The following is a 17,323-nucleotide window of genomic DNA, read 5'->3' on the forward strand; positions in this document are numbered from 1 at the left end:
GCTAACTAAGGTGTATATTAAACGGCGTGCAAAGGTCGCACCGTTCGGTTGAGGTTCGACCATAGAGCCGTCCCATAGTAAACGTGAAGTCGAGCTTCTCTTTCACTCAATTAATTAAGTTCGCAATGAACGGGCGTGCTAACACCGCATTATCCGTAGAACTTCTATAGCTGCACAACAATGTGACTCTTAGCATTTGTTTTTGGCAGATGGCTGTAGATTGCAGGGAAATGATAATATATTTTTCCGTTTAACCTTTCTAAAATCTACCTAGATTAGAGGCTTTCCAATTGGTATCTAACAAGGGAATAAATGCTTTCCAACGTAACAACGTGCAGTTGGAAAGAGTTTTCGTTACGGTTCTAGTACATTACGTGATCTTTTCTTTAAATATAACTATTTTTTTATTTTGTAAGTTAAGAATATTTTCTGCATTGTATTTATATACCACGTTTGATTTCTAGTAAAATGTGTAGTGGTACCAGTTCGCAGGCACCCAGCACGGGTTACACACATATGGTGTTCTGTTGTTTTTGCGCCTTAGCGTGCGGCTACCGAAGAGTAGTAATGAATTACTGATTCTTTCCATGAATTGATTTTGCAGCCAGCAGCTTGGCCATCTTTCCTGCCAGTTCATTATATTTTTGTTCTTTTTTAGGGCTTTCTTAATTTTGAGTACACATAGCTTTTTCCTCTTATTTGTGATGCATGACTCATGATGCAGATGGCTATTATCTTTCTGTCCATATCAAGAAAATTTATGCAAAAATTGTCGTTTTTGCCAAACGCGGCACTAATATATTCCTTATTTGGAAAAAAACTGCATGATTCTTGTCATTTTTAAGGTTGCCGTACCGCAGGTGCTTCGTAAACATGACTTGTAATCAGAAGAGAAAAACAGTGACTGGGACCATCTTTGGTCAATGGAGAAAGTATCTGAAAAGAAAGTAAGAGTCCTCGGTACCCCTCAAAACTACAACGTTTTCTTCATATGATATATATATAGATTTTATCTTGTACGATAGAACCGCGGAACATTTAAGAGCATAATTGTGTCTAATAGATTGGAACGCAATGCTATCATGACGTCATAAAACACAGTTGATTGGGCAAAAAAACATTTACTTACGTTCTAATTCGTTCCTCAAACGAACGTAAAATATTTTGCACTTAAATGCAAATAACAACAAAGACACATAGTTATATGGTTGGATACTCAGGCATCCAGAATGACCGTGTTTATTTTTTTTTTTTTCGTCCAATGTTCTAATTACAATCCCAGCCTTGTTGACACATCTAGTCTACTCTCGACGCTTTCCAGTATATACATGTCTTTTGCTACGTCAGCTTTCATCTTCCGTACGGTTTCATTATTCTACTTGAGATTTGGCCATCGTGTTCACTATTTGCCACTGTCGTTGCGCCCCCTGCTCGCAGACTATGTAACCTATAGCATTTTGAGTTAAGCTATACATTCCTTTTAATGTTTTAAAAAACATTCCAAACAGCGAGTATATATACTTGCCTCTTAATTTGTATGTTTGACAGCTTACTAAACGTTACCGACCTAAAATTAGGAAGAGTATCATTTGCTTCTAGATCTGCGGCGCGCATATATCTCTCCAAGAGTGTAACAGGGCAGTATCTAGATGGTAACCTTTTTATGTACACATACTTCCCATCCCGGTATATATCTGTCTTAGATTTAGGAACCAAAATTCTAAAATACTCTTGATTAAACCCTAAATGCGCAGGAGCTTTTCTGCTGAGCTCATCGAATCGGAAAAAACCTGCGAAACCTATAACACATATACATGCTAGTCTTAAATTGTTTAGATTTGCATCCGCACCAGCGTACTTATCTACGATTTTGCGAATCATCTCCGCAGTGACTGGTGCCTTCTTTTGTATGAGGCTTTTTCAAACGCTTCGCTGCTTCTATAATTACATGACATAGCGGACTGTCAAGCGGATTTTGCTGCACCTCAGTTGCAAACGTGTGAAACCATTTGAGCGCTGCATGTGCCATCTGAAATCTAATAATAATGTTTGATATTTTTTTAATTATTGAGCGAAAATAAGCAAGGATTTGCTTTGGAGTTCCGCTTTTAGGGAATGCCTAAATCTACATATTATACTTCATAGGGAACGAATTAAGGGCCTAACCATCAAGTTTGTGTATACTTTTTCAAGCAGTTATATCCACAGGCAACCCAAACTTTATTCTCGTAACATCATATCAAGAAAATTTAGCCAAAATTGTCGTTTTTGACAAACGCGGTCACTTCAATATAAGGAAACTAACATATTCCTTATTTGGAAAACTGTGCATGATTCTTGTCATTTTTAAGGTTGCCGTACCGCAGGTGCTTCGTAAACATGAATTGTAATCAGAAGAGAAAAACAGTGACTGGGACCATCTTTGGTCAATGGAGAAAGTATCTGAAAAGAAAGTAAGAGTCCTCGGTACCCCTCAAAACTACAACGTTTTCTTCATATGATATATATATATATATAAAATGAAATGATGGTTGAAGGCTTTCATAGAAAGTGCTCAATACTCGAAAGTAGAGCGGTGTATAGTGTTGGTTTGAGAAAAATACAAACTACATAGGTTTCCCTACAGGTCTGTTTCGTGGTTGCCCACTCATCAGGGGATGAATATATATATAGATAGATAGATTTTATCTTGTACGATAGAACCGCGGAACATTAAAGAGCATAATTGCGTCTAATAGCTTGGAACGCTATGCTATCATGACGTCATAAAACCCCGGTTGATTGGGCAAAAAACATTTACTTACGTTCTAATTCGTTTCTCAAACGAACGTAAAATATTTTGCACTTAAATGCAAATAACAACAAAGACACATACTTATATGGTTGGATACTCAGGCACCCAGAATGACCGTGTTTATTATTTTTTTTCGTCCAATGTTACAATCCCAAACTTTATTTTCGTAACATCATATCAAGAAAATTTAGCGAAAAATTGTCGTTTTTGACAAACGCGGTCACTTCAATATAAGGAAACTAACATATTCCTTATTTGGAAAACTGCATGATTCTTGTCATTTTTAAGGTTACCGTATCGCAGGTGCTTCGTAAACTTTATGAATTGTAATCAGAAGAGAAAAACAGTGACTGTGACCATCCTTGGTCAATGGAGAAAGTATCTGAAATAAACTAAGATTCCTCGGTACCAGTCCCTCAAAACGACAACGTTTTCTTCATATGCTATAAAATAAATACTACTGAGTTTGTTTTGACCTTCTTGGGTCTTATGCCATCTATAACAATCTCGCGTGTGGTAATTGCTGTCGCAGCGAGGTCGCCAGAAGATACCGAGCCGAGACAGCAGTTCTAATCAAGAAAAGCAAGGTCCTTTAGTACAAACAAGGCGCGCAAGGGGTGCTGGTCTCGCTTGGCAATGTGACCAGCCGACTTTGCTTGCATCGCATGCGGTTACGCGATTCTCGATGTGCGAGAGAACTGGGTAGAGCGCATGTGGAAGAGTCTCTCTCAGGTAAATGGTTCAACCTTTAGTACAAATTTAGCAATTTTGCGTTTTCACAAAGGCTCAAGAGCTTAGCGTTTATCTTATTCGAGAACTAAACATGTGCTAAACAAAAAGACACGCTTGCCCCGGGGCCCGTCCAGGAATTATTACAGAAGTTACTTGTAAGGGTAATTTAGAAGTAGCAAAAGAGAACGCAACAAATGAATAATTAACATTGAAAAAAAAAAACAGTATATTTGATCCAATATTTTATCAAGAGCCCATCGGTACATGCATGGTCTACCTCCAGCCTAGGCGATCGACACTTAGAGCCCATCGGTACATGCATGGTCTACCTCCAGCCTAGGCGATCGACACTTAGAGCCCACCGGTACATGCGTGGTCTACCTCCAGCCTAGGCGATCGACAATTTTTGGAGATCAGCCCTTTGCCTAAGGTGATTAACACAGGATTTCAGCCGTTCCATACCTGTAACAACAAATAAGAAAGATATATTTTTTTCGAAAAAAACAAAAACAGAGGCTAGCCATATCTTTTCTGCTATTTTGTGACACCGGAGAATAATTATGAGACATTTGAGAGCCATCCGCAAAGACGCGTTTTTTTCAAGCAGGCCTGCTAGCCAACTCTCTATGACCAAGTCTATTCGGAATAACACTTTATTCTTTTTTATCTTGTGCTGCTCTGGAATGTTAGGTAGCCACATTATCAAATTAAGAAGCCGCCAGCTCTACAGCTTGAATTAAGCTTGAATTATTTCTTTTTGCTTCCAGCCACCCAAAAGGGCGTTAACAAGGAACCGATTTCGCATTCCCCCTGTTAGATACAGACAGCAGTTGAACCTCTATAAACCCCGCCCTGGGGTCACTATATACAGTCAGGCGCGTGCACAGGGGAGGGAGGGTGGGGGCACAGGGTGAGCGGGCACCCCCCTCGGCGGCAAACAGGGGGTCAATTCTTATTTACGAAATCTTCAAATACTCTGCTTTTCAATGAGACCTATGACTGCGCGCCCCCCTTCAGCCAATCCTGGGTACGCGTCTAAAAGTCTCAAATATTTGTTTCATTGGTGTTCAACTTCTAACAGACGACCACTTGTTTCGGTCCAGAGAGTGGCCGCTTAATTTGGGGGACATTTTAGAATAAACAAAGCATAACTCAAACGTCGTCCATAACTATTGAAGGCAGTGAGTTGTCGAGGCCACGGTGCATGAAAATTCCACTCACTTACCAAGTTGTAATATAGACGGCCTAGTTGCGAATATGATTCTAAACCAGCCTGGCTCATTGTAGTAAAAAGCCTGCCCTGGCGTGATGTACAGCTTGTAATTCATGAATTCGTTGAATATTTCCCATTCTTCTTCAAACGTGGGAGACAAGAGAAGCTGCAAGCAAATACAAGATCTTGGTAGTACTTAGGGCGGCATCCACCGAGCTGCACACCTGAAGGCGCAGGGCCGCCTGTCAAACATGCAGGTGGCCGTCCGGGTCTCACCTTAGGGAACTCACGAAAGGCAGAGTAACGTAATCAACACGCGACAATTAAAGGCAAAGGAGGTAAATTTGACACACCGTTTACGGCCATTAACGGTATTTGCGTGAGACTCACTAGGAGAACTAGAAGGAGCTAAAACGGTGAACACAAATTCCTCCGTACTCCCCCCACAAATACAGTTTTCTAACAAATGGCCGGCCTCGTTTAGTAAGCACTGTCACTGGGGGTGGTCACTGCCAGAGGGTTTATTGCATCCCCAGTGGTTCTTTTACGTCCCTGTTAATGTAGTGCAGCTTGAAGAGAGGGGACCCTCCGGTTTAGTGTCCTTAAGACTGGAAACACGGGAGAATAACTCCAACTCACTTGTGACACACAAATTCGAATCAAGGCAGGAACCCGGAAAAAATTCCCAGTTTGAGCCAGGAGTCGAACCTGGGCCTGGGTGAGAACCTGGGTGAGAGGCCGACGCGCTAACACGCTAGGCCACCCGTGCTTCCACAAGAGTCATCACTGACAAAAGCGCTCTTACTTTCCTGAAGTCTGCCCATATGAAGAGTCCCGCTATGCCATCAACATACGGGACATCTACGGATCGCAGCGCATCACAAACGATATTGCTGCACTCTTGTAGGCGCCGCTGATTGGTTGGTAGGAACACGTGATCTAGCCAGTCTGTTGCGGCGCGGGAAGAGAGACAAAAATGGTTTAATGACATGGCCATGGGAAGACGCGGCTTGGAAACCAGAAATTGTTTTCAAGGAAACGATTCTCACCTTTTATTACGGTTCATTTTATAAAAATCATGTCCTTTGGAATCATGTCCTTTGCTTGTTTTAGCCGTTAGATGTAAGAGCATTTGCGTGACTCATAGATCCGACGCGCGCACGAATATCCAATCAGAAAGCAGCAAATAGAAGCCAGCGAAATGCAAACCAAACGTCCAACATAAGTCCCACAAATTGTACAACATGTCGGATGACAATTAACATATTTTTTACTAGTTTCTGATCTTTAGAGTGCATCTAATTTCAATAATTTTCAAGTAATATATATTTATGCTTCATTTTAAATTTAACCTAAATTATTTTTCCGATGGCCGATAATTATTATTATTATATTTTTCTTTTGTATTTACATATTGTATTTTCCTTTTCAACTCCTAGTATAGTCTTAACTGTTTTTTAGGAGTATAACTATTAAAGATTAAAGATTAAAGATGAGGTCAGTGCTCGGATTTATCTAAAATACAGACGTTTATAGGGGTCTTTCTGCGACTTGGGAAATAAAACACAGTAACGGAGTAATGTAATATAATGGAGAGAAGCATAGAAATAGATAACTACGAGTTTGGTTGTTGAATGGAAACGGTACGAATCCAGCTCAGAATACGAAAACTTGGCAATGATAAGATAAAGCGGTGCTCTCTTCGGTAGTGTTTGTGTTTATGTGTTTATGTGTTTTCAAAGCTATTTTTGTCAACTTGCAGTGATGCAGGGATAAGTAGGAGAGAAAGCCGAATTCGCTGTTCGTCTGACTTCTAACTACGAGTTTTATCGGAAAACGTCAAGATTTACAGCAAAAATACAAACGACAGTCTCATTCTTATATGTAATCGAAGTAACCGAGGTAATGTCAAACACAAGTATGATGGTAGGACTTACACTGCTCTTGTAAGTAGTTTGGTTGATTTTTTGATTTTCGTTGATCTTCGTAGTAAATTTTACGTGTTTTTCTACAATTTGAGTCCCAACTCTACACTTAAAGTGGCCAGTCAAAGAAAATAGGGCTAGCACTTTCTACGCTGCCCGGAAAATGCTTATTTGCTCATTTCACATGGCTGTTATTGCACCATCTCTTTCCTGATTGGGCGCGCGTGTCGATCTACGCGCGGATCTGCTACGAATTACTCGAGATTGTAAAAGGTTTCCAAATTAACACTTTTTATTTATGAACTTACCTAAATCTGAAATCATATGCTCCAAATAATGCTGAAAAAAAAAAACTTGTTACACTAAAAAACATACTGCAACGATAGGTTTCAGGGACACGAAACAAGAGAATTCTTGGAAACGACCGCACGGTTCACCTCCGGGCACGGGAAACCCGGTAAGGAGGCCTGGGACTAGGCAAAACACAGGGAACCCGGTAATAAGGCCTGGGACTAGGCTAAACACAGGAAATCCGGTAATAAAGCCTGGGACTAGGCTAAAGCTATATTCTCTCCATAAAGAACTTACTTGAGTAAGGAGGGATGTGCTTTGTAGATACGCCATGGATTTCAACGCGCCACACAAGTCTTTATTGACGGTGTAGATAGCGCCAGCTCGAAATCCAGAAACGCACATATCCTGAAGTGAAAAGTAAACTTACTGATAGCTTATTTTTTGAAATCTATATATTTTAATTTCTATCCCTTTTTAACGCCTGACCTTGCTGAATCCCCAAACCACATGCGTCCGTTCTGGGTCAGGAATCCTACAATATAAATCACAATCAGCACTAACAGGGGGAGGGGTAATACAGTATAGCACTGACAGGGGGAGAGGTAGTATAGTATAGCACTAACAGGGGGAGGGGTGGTATATCATAGCACTAAAAGGGGGAGGGGTAGTATAGTATGGCACTAACAGGGGGAGGGGTAGTATAGTATTTGACTGACAGGAGGAGGGGTAGTATAGAATGGCACTAACAGGGGGAGGGGTAGTATAGTATTTGACTGACAGGGGAGAGGGGTAGTATAGAATGGCACTAACAGGGGGAGGGGTAGTATAGTATTTGACTGACAGGGGAGAGGGGTAGTATGGTATAGCACTGACAGAGGAGAGGGGTGGTATAACATAGCACTAACAGGGAGGAGGGGTAGTACAGTATAGCACTGACAGGGGAGAGGGGTAGTATAGCATAGCACTGACAGGGGAGAGGGGTAGTATAGCATAGCACTGACAGAGGAGAGGGGTGGTATAACATAGCACTGACAGGGGAGAGGGGTAGTACAGTATGGCAACATGTTGTAACATTTGATTAACAAAAGGCACTATGATCCAAGGTTACGCAACAGGGTTATTAAAACCATCAGACCATGTGCTACAGACTGAAGGTTCACTCTTATGATATAAGTAATAATAACGCCAGTGTGAGAACGCATGCTCTGGAGGGAGAAGTACTAGCACCCAAGGGGATGCGTCTAGCTCACCCAATTGGATGCATCTAGCTCACCCAAGGGGATGTGTCTAGCTCACCCAAGGGGATGCGTCTAGCTCACCCAAGGGGATGCGTCTAGCTCACCCAAGGGGATGCGTCTAGCTCACCCAAGGGGATGCGTCTAGCTCACCCAAGGGGATGCGTCTAGCTCACCCAATGCGTCTAGCTCACCCAATGGGAATGCGTCTAACTCACCCAATGGGATGCGTCTAGCTCACCCAATGGGATTCGTCTAACTCAACCAATGGAGATGCGTCTAACTCACCCAATGGGATGCGTCTAGCTCACCCAATGGGATGAGTCTAGCTCACCCAATGGGATGCGTCTAGCTCACCCAAGGGGATGCGTCTAACTCACCCAATGGGGATGCATCTAGCTCACCCAATCGGATGCATCTAACTCACCCAATGGGATGCGTCTAGCTCACCCAATGGGATTCGTCTAACTCAACCAATGGAGATGCGTCTAACTCACCGAATGGGATTGGTCTAACTCACCCAATGGGATGCATCTAACTCACCCAATGGGATGCGTCTAACTCACCCAATGGGATGCGTCTAACTCACCCAATGGGATGCGTCTAACTCACCCAATGGGATGCGTCTAACTCACCCAATGGGGATGCGTCTAGCTCACCCAAGGGGATGCGTCTAGCTCACCCAATGGGATGCATCTAGCTCACCCAATGGGATGCGTCTAGCTCACACAATGGGAATGCGTCCTGCTCACCCAATGGGATTCGTCTAGCTCACCCGATGGGATGCGTCTAGCTCACCCAATGGGATGCGTCTAGCTCACCCTTGAAGACTGAGGACATTGGGCATCTTGTGACCTTCCTTGTAAACAGACAGTAGGTAAATCTCATCTACGATAACATGAAGTGAGTGCCTGTGGACATAAAAAATGGTACAGCATTCCACACACACCACCACAGGGGAGATGCCCTAAGGGGGGAGGGACTCTCCAGAAAAGTAGACAGTGGTGATCGTCACATCTTTTTGGGTATAAAATTTCGAACAGCTGCCATCCCTTAGGGGGGAGATATACTGGTCCCTGACTACATCTATTCTTGAAAACAGATGGCTCATGCATTACAACCTCCCAACATTCCTAACAGAGGCCCTTGAGCTGTACCCGAAAGAGGGCAGTTGGAATCATCAATGCCAGGAGACATTCTCAATGTGCAACATTTATGGCTTCAATAGACAAAAAGGTAACCAGCCTGGCAAACAGTCAGAGGTCGGCTGTTACTCATAAATATATATAATATTGCCTAAGATCTAACAGCTCCTTTCGACCTTAGTAATAAAATGTAATACCAACATATTTTAAAATTTGGTATTTGTCTTTTATGAAATGCTACCTGTAATTCAGCTTAAAGCTGCAAAAGGCAAGTAATAAACATATCATTTAAAATACAAGGCCCATACTTGTGAGCAAAGCTGAGACAATCCCTGACTTCCTTCTCACTGAATATGCTGCCAACAGGGTTGTATGGGTTACATAAGATAAAAGCACGGACCCTTTTGCCCTAAAAAAAATCAGAAAACAAACTCAGATATGTAGAGACGCGCTTCAGTCTCCTCAAGTAGCTTGGGGGAAGACTACGCTCTAGGGAGGGGGGGGGGGGGGGAAATAGACAAAATTTTATTTAAAACTTGTATGATATTGGGGAAGGAATACACGGCTTGGCAAATGAAGGGCGGGGTGGGGGGGTATGAAATATATGTTGTACATTTCTTAAGGGAGAGGGAAAGGGTCTGCTGCTTGCAAAATTATATTTATTACTTACAGGTACTTGATATTGGGGGAGGAATATAAGGTTTGATGAATGAGGGGCAGGGGGATATAAAAGACTTGTGGTACATTTCGGAAGGGAGAGGGGGAAGGGACTGCTTCTCACAATATTCTATTCTAACTTAGTTGATAGAGCATTTTCCATTAACCCATGAATTACACTTTAACATATTACCCTTTATTGCCATATAATCCCATTGTTCTCTTTTGTGTTTTCCCGACTATTAAACTTTGACTATTACACTTTATTTCACGGGTTAATTAAAGCTACTCTATATTGGGGGAGGAATACGGCTTGGTGATGAGGGCCAGGGGGATATGAAATATACCGTATGTGGTACATTTTAGAAGGGGGGAGGGGAAAGGTTCTGGGATTCATGAATGCTACCTCTTTACAGGCTTGCTGGTATGCAGACTCCATTTTGGACATTGACAGCTCATAGGGCTTGCTCTCATCATTTGCAATCTTAAAAAAGCCAATAAAATATAGGCAAAATTGATTAGAAACGAACTTGCTTGTTTATACTAGCTCAATCACAACCTAACCCTAGGAGACAAGTTTGTAATGCCAAACAGCTAAAATCGATCTTGCTAATGATCACACCTGTTTGATTTAGCTTTTGAAAACCCAAAATTTGACATATGTATATGTACTAATTACACCATATTTACTGCATACCTCATTAGAGAGGTACACCGGCACTATATCCACGCCACCTCTTCGGCACAGATCATCCTTGAAGGCCCCATAGTAAGGAGCTGTGGTCATAAATGCATCTGAAACAGAATAATATATTTTATGTATATATGTTATGGGTGTCAGGAAAAGGGAATAAATAGTTTTCTTCTGTAAGCCTCCTCAACCAGATAAGGGCAAGGGGGTCTATCACCACTGGGTTCCAGTTCTTATTCCCGGCTCCAGTGTGAGTTCAGTTAGCTGGTTCTCACCTTTGCCCTGAAGGTTTATCTCTGGGTTCTCCATTTTACTGAGGCATCTTTTATGCCTTTGACTCAACCATGTTTTATCTGTGCTATTCAGCATAGCGGCTGTAAGGGGTGGTGATTAGCTTCCAAATTAAAGATTATCTATACAACTTGCTAGAACAAGTATATTATAATACAAATTTATTTTTTCTTCTCCTTTTTTGTCCCATGGACATGACGGAAAAACCTGGAAAATGTGCAAAACACAATTTCTTACAATAACCATTGGTTCCTAGTATTCTGGACTGTTTTTCAAAACATGAATAACATGAGGCAGAAATACCCATACCCAGATTTTGGCTTTTTAATATTATTTTTTCCTTGATCATTCTTTCCCTATGTATGGGCTCAGAGACGAAAAGCACAAATTTCAATGACAATTTACAATAAGTCGCATCAATTTGAAAACAAAAATATTTTGATATTTTGTTTTCTATTACTCACTAAGTACTTATACAAATTTTGATTTTTTTTTTGCTATTACTCACTAAATATTTAGACAAATTTTCCTCCTTATTATTAGACGTTAAATGGGCTTATTTAACAAAGAGGTATACAGCAAAATACGGAAAATTCAATATCTAGGCACGATAGGGTTAAACGTCATGTCATGTTTTCCATCATGTCTGTCCCATGTACATCAAGGAATCTTGGAAATATCAGGAAAAAATAGGAAAGTAAAGGAAAGGAAGCTGGGCCGACTTTATCCAGAATTGCAGCCATAGGCTGAATTTCCCTAGATTTGCATTACACAGGGTCCTTTTTGGACTGCTATACAAGGTGCACTGTGCTGCCACAGTTTACATGGACGAGAGAGTGTTAGTATGTTAATGCCCCTTTTGATTATGCAGCCAAGTACAGACAATGAAGATGGACTCTGCCATCTTCAGTGGTTCTTACAATGTTCCACAATAACAGGTTGGTTAGCTGTTTTTTTTTTTGCGAGACAGGACTGCAATTTAATGTAGTCATCCACGCCACGAGGGATACACAGTCCCCAATGTAGAGAGCCAGGTTTTTACACGTCTGAAAAAATCCCAAGTTGACCTGACCTGGGTTCATACTCGCTTGAGAAGCAAAGCCTGTACCACTGAGCTATCGCACATTGTACCACATTGTACCACTGAGCTATCGCAGCCTTGAACATTTTCTATAACTTGAATTGAATACCCACCTCCTCTTTCTGCCAGCAACATCCCAAGAGCTTCCACGACAGGACCACACCCATTAAAAACAATTATCTGACAATTATTAATTCATATCAACATTAGGTAACTCACAATATTCCCATCACATTTCTATTGTTTATGGACACAAAAAGTTTTAGCACAACTGATTAAGGGAAAGTTCATTAATTATCCCGAGGGGGGGGGGGGGGGGGGTGAGGATTTTGATAAAAGTGAGGGATAAAATTAGTTGACCCCCCATTCAGAAGGAACAAAATTTTCCATGCCCCCCTTACGCTTCCCCCATATTTTCGGTCCCCCCCCCCCCTTCCGAAAACCGAAGAAATAAGGAGCAGAGAAAGGAACGGCAATGGCAATGTTAAAGGAACACAAGCAAGAGATTAGCTGCAAACTGGTCAGAAAAGTGGAGGGTAAAGAATTCGCTGAGAAAAATGTTAATTAATAAAAGTAAAGGCACTCAATTTCTCAAAGATGGGGCTAACTCCAGGTTGCAACCTGATGATGGTTGATGCTTTAGATGACGTAAAAGAAGCAAAAAGGCTTATCCTTGAAAGAAAAGTGCAGCATGAGAAAAGAGAAAAGAGAGAGAGCGAGGGAGACAGCGAATCAGATATGGGCGAGGATTTTTATGATAGAAAATAAGCGCTTATAGCATTAAAATGTTTTGTTTATATTTTAGATATGGAACATAAGCACATAAAGAAGATGTATTAAGGGTGTATACAGGTTTGCATTGCATAAAAAAATGTGGCTTAATACGTATCCTGGACTCCAAGATTGTGCATGCCAAATATCTGCCCACAAACCAAGACAAGTTAAGCCAAACTTCGTCAAACGATATAGTAGAGACAACACCCAAAGGAGTCAGTGACCCCCCTTTTAAAATCCAAACACTTTTGACGCCCCTCCTTTAAACCTCAGAAATTTCTAGAGTCCCCCCCCCCCACAGTATCCTCACGTCCCCCCCCCCCTTGGGATAATAAATGAACTTTCCCTAAGAAACACAGATGATTTAGAATTCATATGGAGGCATGTCAGCAACTAAGTATAGAGCCATCTCCTTAAAAATAACATTTTGAGTTAAATGTTTCATGCATGTTTTCCAATGAAATATCAGACTTACATTACAATCTTTGATTGGTTCTATTGGTTTCATAAAATGCTCCAGCATTTTGGCAATAGCCTTTTTCAGCCTAATGGAAAAAAAAGTATTACTTGCAGGAGGAGGCAATTTACAGTCACAAAAACATTTGCCGTCATCAGTTCAGTACCATGTCACTATGTGACATGGTACACATGAACTATTACACTTGCTATGCATTCTGGTTGGTGGAAAGAATCATTAAAGTAAAAGGTACCTAAAAGTGTTTTTTAAGCAAGGAAAACAAAATGAGTGAGAGGATAGGTTACATATCAAGAAGAGAAGCCCAGAAACTCTCTCGGCAACCCAAAATTGGGGACCAGTAAGCATAGATTTCATATTGTTTCTTCTTAAAATAAATCAATATGCTAACTATTTCACCTGGCCAACTCCTTTTTCACATGATTTCTTAGTCTTTTGAGTTAAATCAGTAATAAACACCATGTTTAAAGTGAAGTATTAATTCATACCTTACCCTGGAATGGCATGTTTTAAATAAGAAATTAATTCATACCTACCCTGGCAGGCGGCAGAAGGGGAGGGTCAGGGGGGGTGCCAGCCCCATTTTGAAAGAGCTTTTCTGAGCGAATGTTTCTTTATATCTGAACGTTTTTTTTTAACCAACCGGTTTCAAGCGGTCCATATGCAACTGACAACAAAACTGACAACATTTTAAACTGACAACAGTTTAAAATACAGTGCATAAAAATTGAGGTTATCCCAAGCGTTCTTATAAATAGCGCTTTAGAATTTTAAACCAGCACCCATCCCTCCCCCTGAAACCATCAACCACCCCTCCCTCTAAAACCACTACCTACCCCTTCCCCCCAACTTTCGCCCCCCCCTTCCCCACCTATGGGACCACTCCGCCGCCCCTGCCTGGAACACAATGTTTATGGTGAAGCATTAACTTATATCTTACCCTGGAACCCCATGAAAACTACCGTAGTGAGTTAACGACTCAGGAACAGCGGGAAGACTCTGCAGCTAAAATTAAGAGAGAAAATATTATTGTGTATGAACAGGAAGCCCCTTACTAAAATGACACAAACAGACCATATATGTTTATGATGCCCGTAGAATCCTTAAATGCCTCATACAATAGAAAAACACATCACCCTCAAGGTTTCCCACACAAATAGTACTGTATTTTCTTGAAATTCTGGCTGAATTAGTGATTGATGGTGCACACAAACAGACATCATTCCTGAACAGATGCAGTATGACTAGTGCATATTTTTGCTAGGCAACAGTGAAAGCATACTCTTTTAATAACATCGCATGGAAACAACAATAGGCAATTAGATAGTATTTAAACAACAACAATATTATAAACAGCAGAATTCAATGTTTTTGGAATCTATAAGTTCCTTTCTTCCTCTGCTATATATTATATAAAATATTGATTAACACTCAACTACACCTAAGAATCAGGGGAGGGGGTAATCTTCTTTTTTTCTTACAGGGATATGTCCCTATACCCAAACAGGGGATGAGCGCTGCCCTGCTGTTGGGCGACAAATAAAACACAATACTCAGCGGCGTAGCCAGGTTTTTTAACAGGAGGGGGCCCAAAAGGGATTTTCAAAGCATTTTTTCCTGTATTTATAGATAATGTCTCATACATTTACTGTATTTTAGCTGCTAAAAGAGGGGCTAGGCAACCCCCATGGCAATGCCCCTGATACTCACCTTCTCCTCTATTACATCAAACATCAATTTATTTTCGGATGTTCCCAAGTTTATGATACCCTGAAAATAAAAAAAACAGGGTTTCTGTTATCATTGAATGGCTAAGCTGTTTGATCTAAGTGACTTATTCCACAATTTAAAAAGGCAGCTATTGGCGTTTTGGTCATTATACTTCTCTAAACAGAGGATCACCTGTGTCCAACTTGGTTGTCAATATTGAACGGTTTTATTAAAATATTCTAAATGATATAAGTAACTTAATACTTTAGAAAATTTATTTACAGCACGAAGAGCAGTTTTGGCTTCCCGCGTGTTATAAATAAGCCGTAGGGTTTCGTTTCGCACCGTAAGCTCTCTCCATTTGCCGATTAAAGGCACAAGCTAACACATTTTTTATACCGGCCATAAGGATTAAATATAAGTTAAGTGAAGTGTATTTGAAAAAAATCAATTTTATAAACACATTGTTAAAGCGTGCTAAGGACTAATTTCTACATAAGCTAATTTGTACATAAGCTTACCGTAGGGTTTCGTTTCGCATCGTAAGCTCTCTTCATTTGCTGATTAAAGGCACAAGCTAACACATTTTTAAAATCCTTGATTTCATGACCACGAGTCGAGAGAGTATCCATGGCTAACGAGATTTCGCTAGGGCTAGTTTTCACTTGATTGGAAGGCCTGGAGGCCACGGATGACTAGTTCAAATGGAACAGAAAGAGGACTAGGTTCTAGAGCAATTTTCTCTCCAAGACGGTACCAAACGACTCGAAATACGATTCATGATTCAAATACAACATTTAAATTGGGGAGGAACTTGAAAGTTTCTCAGCCCACTAATGGTCTTACCAAAAGTTAGTAGAGTATGGTGGTTAGGGATTAGGGAAGGGCCGCGACGTGCGAGGTTTTATAGGGTTCTGATTTTATGGCTTTTTCTCACGATGTGGGATTCCCCGGTGAACAGAGGTGAAGGAAAGGTGTTCTCTGGAAATGGTTCTTTCACCGGAGTAAAGCCTATTATATTTCAAATTAACAGTTGTCGGTTATCGCCATGGACCTATTTATCGAGGTTCGGGGGTACTCGGGTTTTCCGGTGAAAATTTAATATATTATTTTTTTTTCTGAATCTTCTATCGTTCTGTGGCCTGCTAGCGATTGGGGCACAAAGGGATACAAAAGAATCATAGAATTATATATTTTGCGCATTATTGTCTTCACTTATTTTCTCTCTCTTTGATTTTCCCTTACATATTTTTGCCGCGAAAATTATTATAGTCATGTACAAGGGCTCGCGCGTATTGCGTCTTCTTTTTTTATTATGTGCTGCCATGCAAAGTAAAAGAAAACCCAACTAAAAAGTTCCTCAAATACGGCAGACAACCTGTGTTTTGTGTTTTCCATTATTTTGTTAAACAAGGACCCGCGGTATAAAATGTGCGGACCAGGTCAAAGTCATCATCCCACTAGACCAGGTCAAGTGCAGAGCTTCGAAAAGTTTGAAAAAGCAGAACCCCGTAGATTAACTTTGATCATTTCGAAGTTGAGAATAATTAACCGAACACACAAGGCAACAACGACGAGCCTCTTGGAAATTGCGACAAAAATTGCGTTTGAGAATAAAATTCAAAAGCATCGCGCGCTCTCTGCTCTCGAAATGACGCTATTCGGCGCGCGCATGCAAATAACGAAACCTGAAAACGTTTTTGCTTCAAAATCTTTCCAGTCTCTATTTCTTTTCTGTCCAGTCACCAGGAAAGATTGAAAATTTTGTTGTCTTTGCTCTATTGATGTTAATCCAAATTTGATAGCTTGTTGAATAGAATTCAAATGGTGGGAAACAAGCTATAAAAGTCCTTTAAAAGAAAAAGTCGACAACAGGTTTATAACCTGAAAAAGGCAGTTATTGGCCTGCCGAAATATCGTTCTAAAAACATAAATCTACGTTGTTGTCGACTTTTTCTTTTGAACGTTTTATTAAGTCTTTCATTACCATTACGCCCTTGGACGCCTGTAAAATATAGGCCCAACTCCAAAACGTCAGAAATGCAAACTAAACATCACCAGACCTGGATACTCATAGATTCCTCTAAGGCATAGACGACCTTCGAAAGTGCATCTAAGCAATGTAATAGAATTGACTCTTTTGTCAAAATATCAACCTTGATTTTTTACCAATTCATAAACAAATGCTTAAACTCAGATACATTTCTTACCAAAAAAGACACAAAATTCCGAACTACAAATAGAGACAAGCAAACACAGATCAAGTCACAAATAGATACCTTTGTTGTGCTCCGTCAGGTCCCATT

General features: G+C 40.7%; 1 protein-coding gene across 2 annotated transcripts; it reads right to left on the minus strand.

Annotated features, from left to right (window-relative positions):
* Positions 1-3,728: 3,728 nt before the first annotated feature.
* LOC5513258 (1-aminocyclopropane-1-carboxylate synthase-like protein 1) lies at positions 3,729-15,961 on the minus strand. Of its 2 annotated transcripts, none has more exons than XM_048725405.1 (15): positions 15,539-15,961; positions 15,018-15,077; positions 14,248-14,312; positions 13,308-13,377; positions 12,172-12,238; positions 10,693-10,790; positions 10,402-10,479; positions 9,647-9,747; positions 9,015-9,104; positions 7,445-7,490; positions 7,253-7,363; positions 6,973-7,003; positions 5,545-5,687; positions 4,752-4,905; positions 3,729-3,988 (listed from the first exon to the last, which is right to left on the minus strand). In XM_048725405.1, the coding sequence occupies exons 1-15, from the start codon at positions 15,647-15,649 to the stop codon at positions 3,915-3,917; spliced, it is 1,299 nt and encodes a 432-aa protein (XP_048581362.1). In that variant the 5' UTR covers positions 15,650-15,961; the 3' UTR covers positions 3,729-3,914. The 2 variants fall into 2 exon arrangements, with proteins under 2 accessions (XP_048581362.1, XP_048581363.1); XM_048725406.1 differs by lacking the exon at positions 15,539-15,961 and adding an exon at positions 15,343-15,393.
* Between the last annotated feature and the right edge of the window lie 1,362 nt (positions 15,962-17,323).

Source organism: Nematostella vectensis, chromosome 3 (assembly GCF_932526225.1).
Source record: "Nematostella vectensis chromosome 3, jaNemVect1.1, whole genome shotgun sequence".
NCBI classification, from domain to species: Eukaryota; Metazoa; Cnidaria; class Anthozoa; order Actiniaria; family Edwardsiidae; genus Nematostella; species Nematostella vectensis.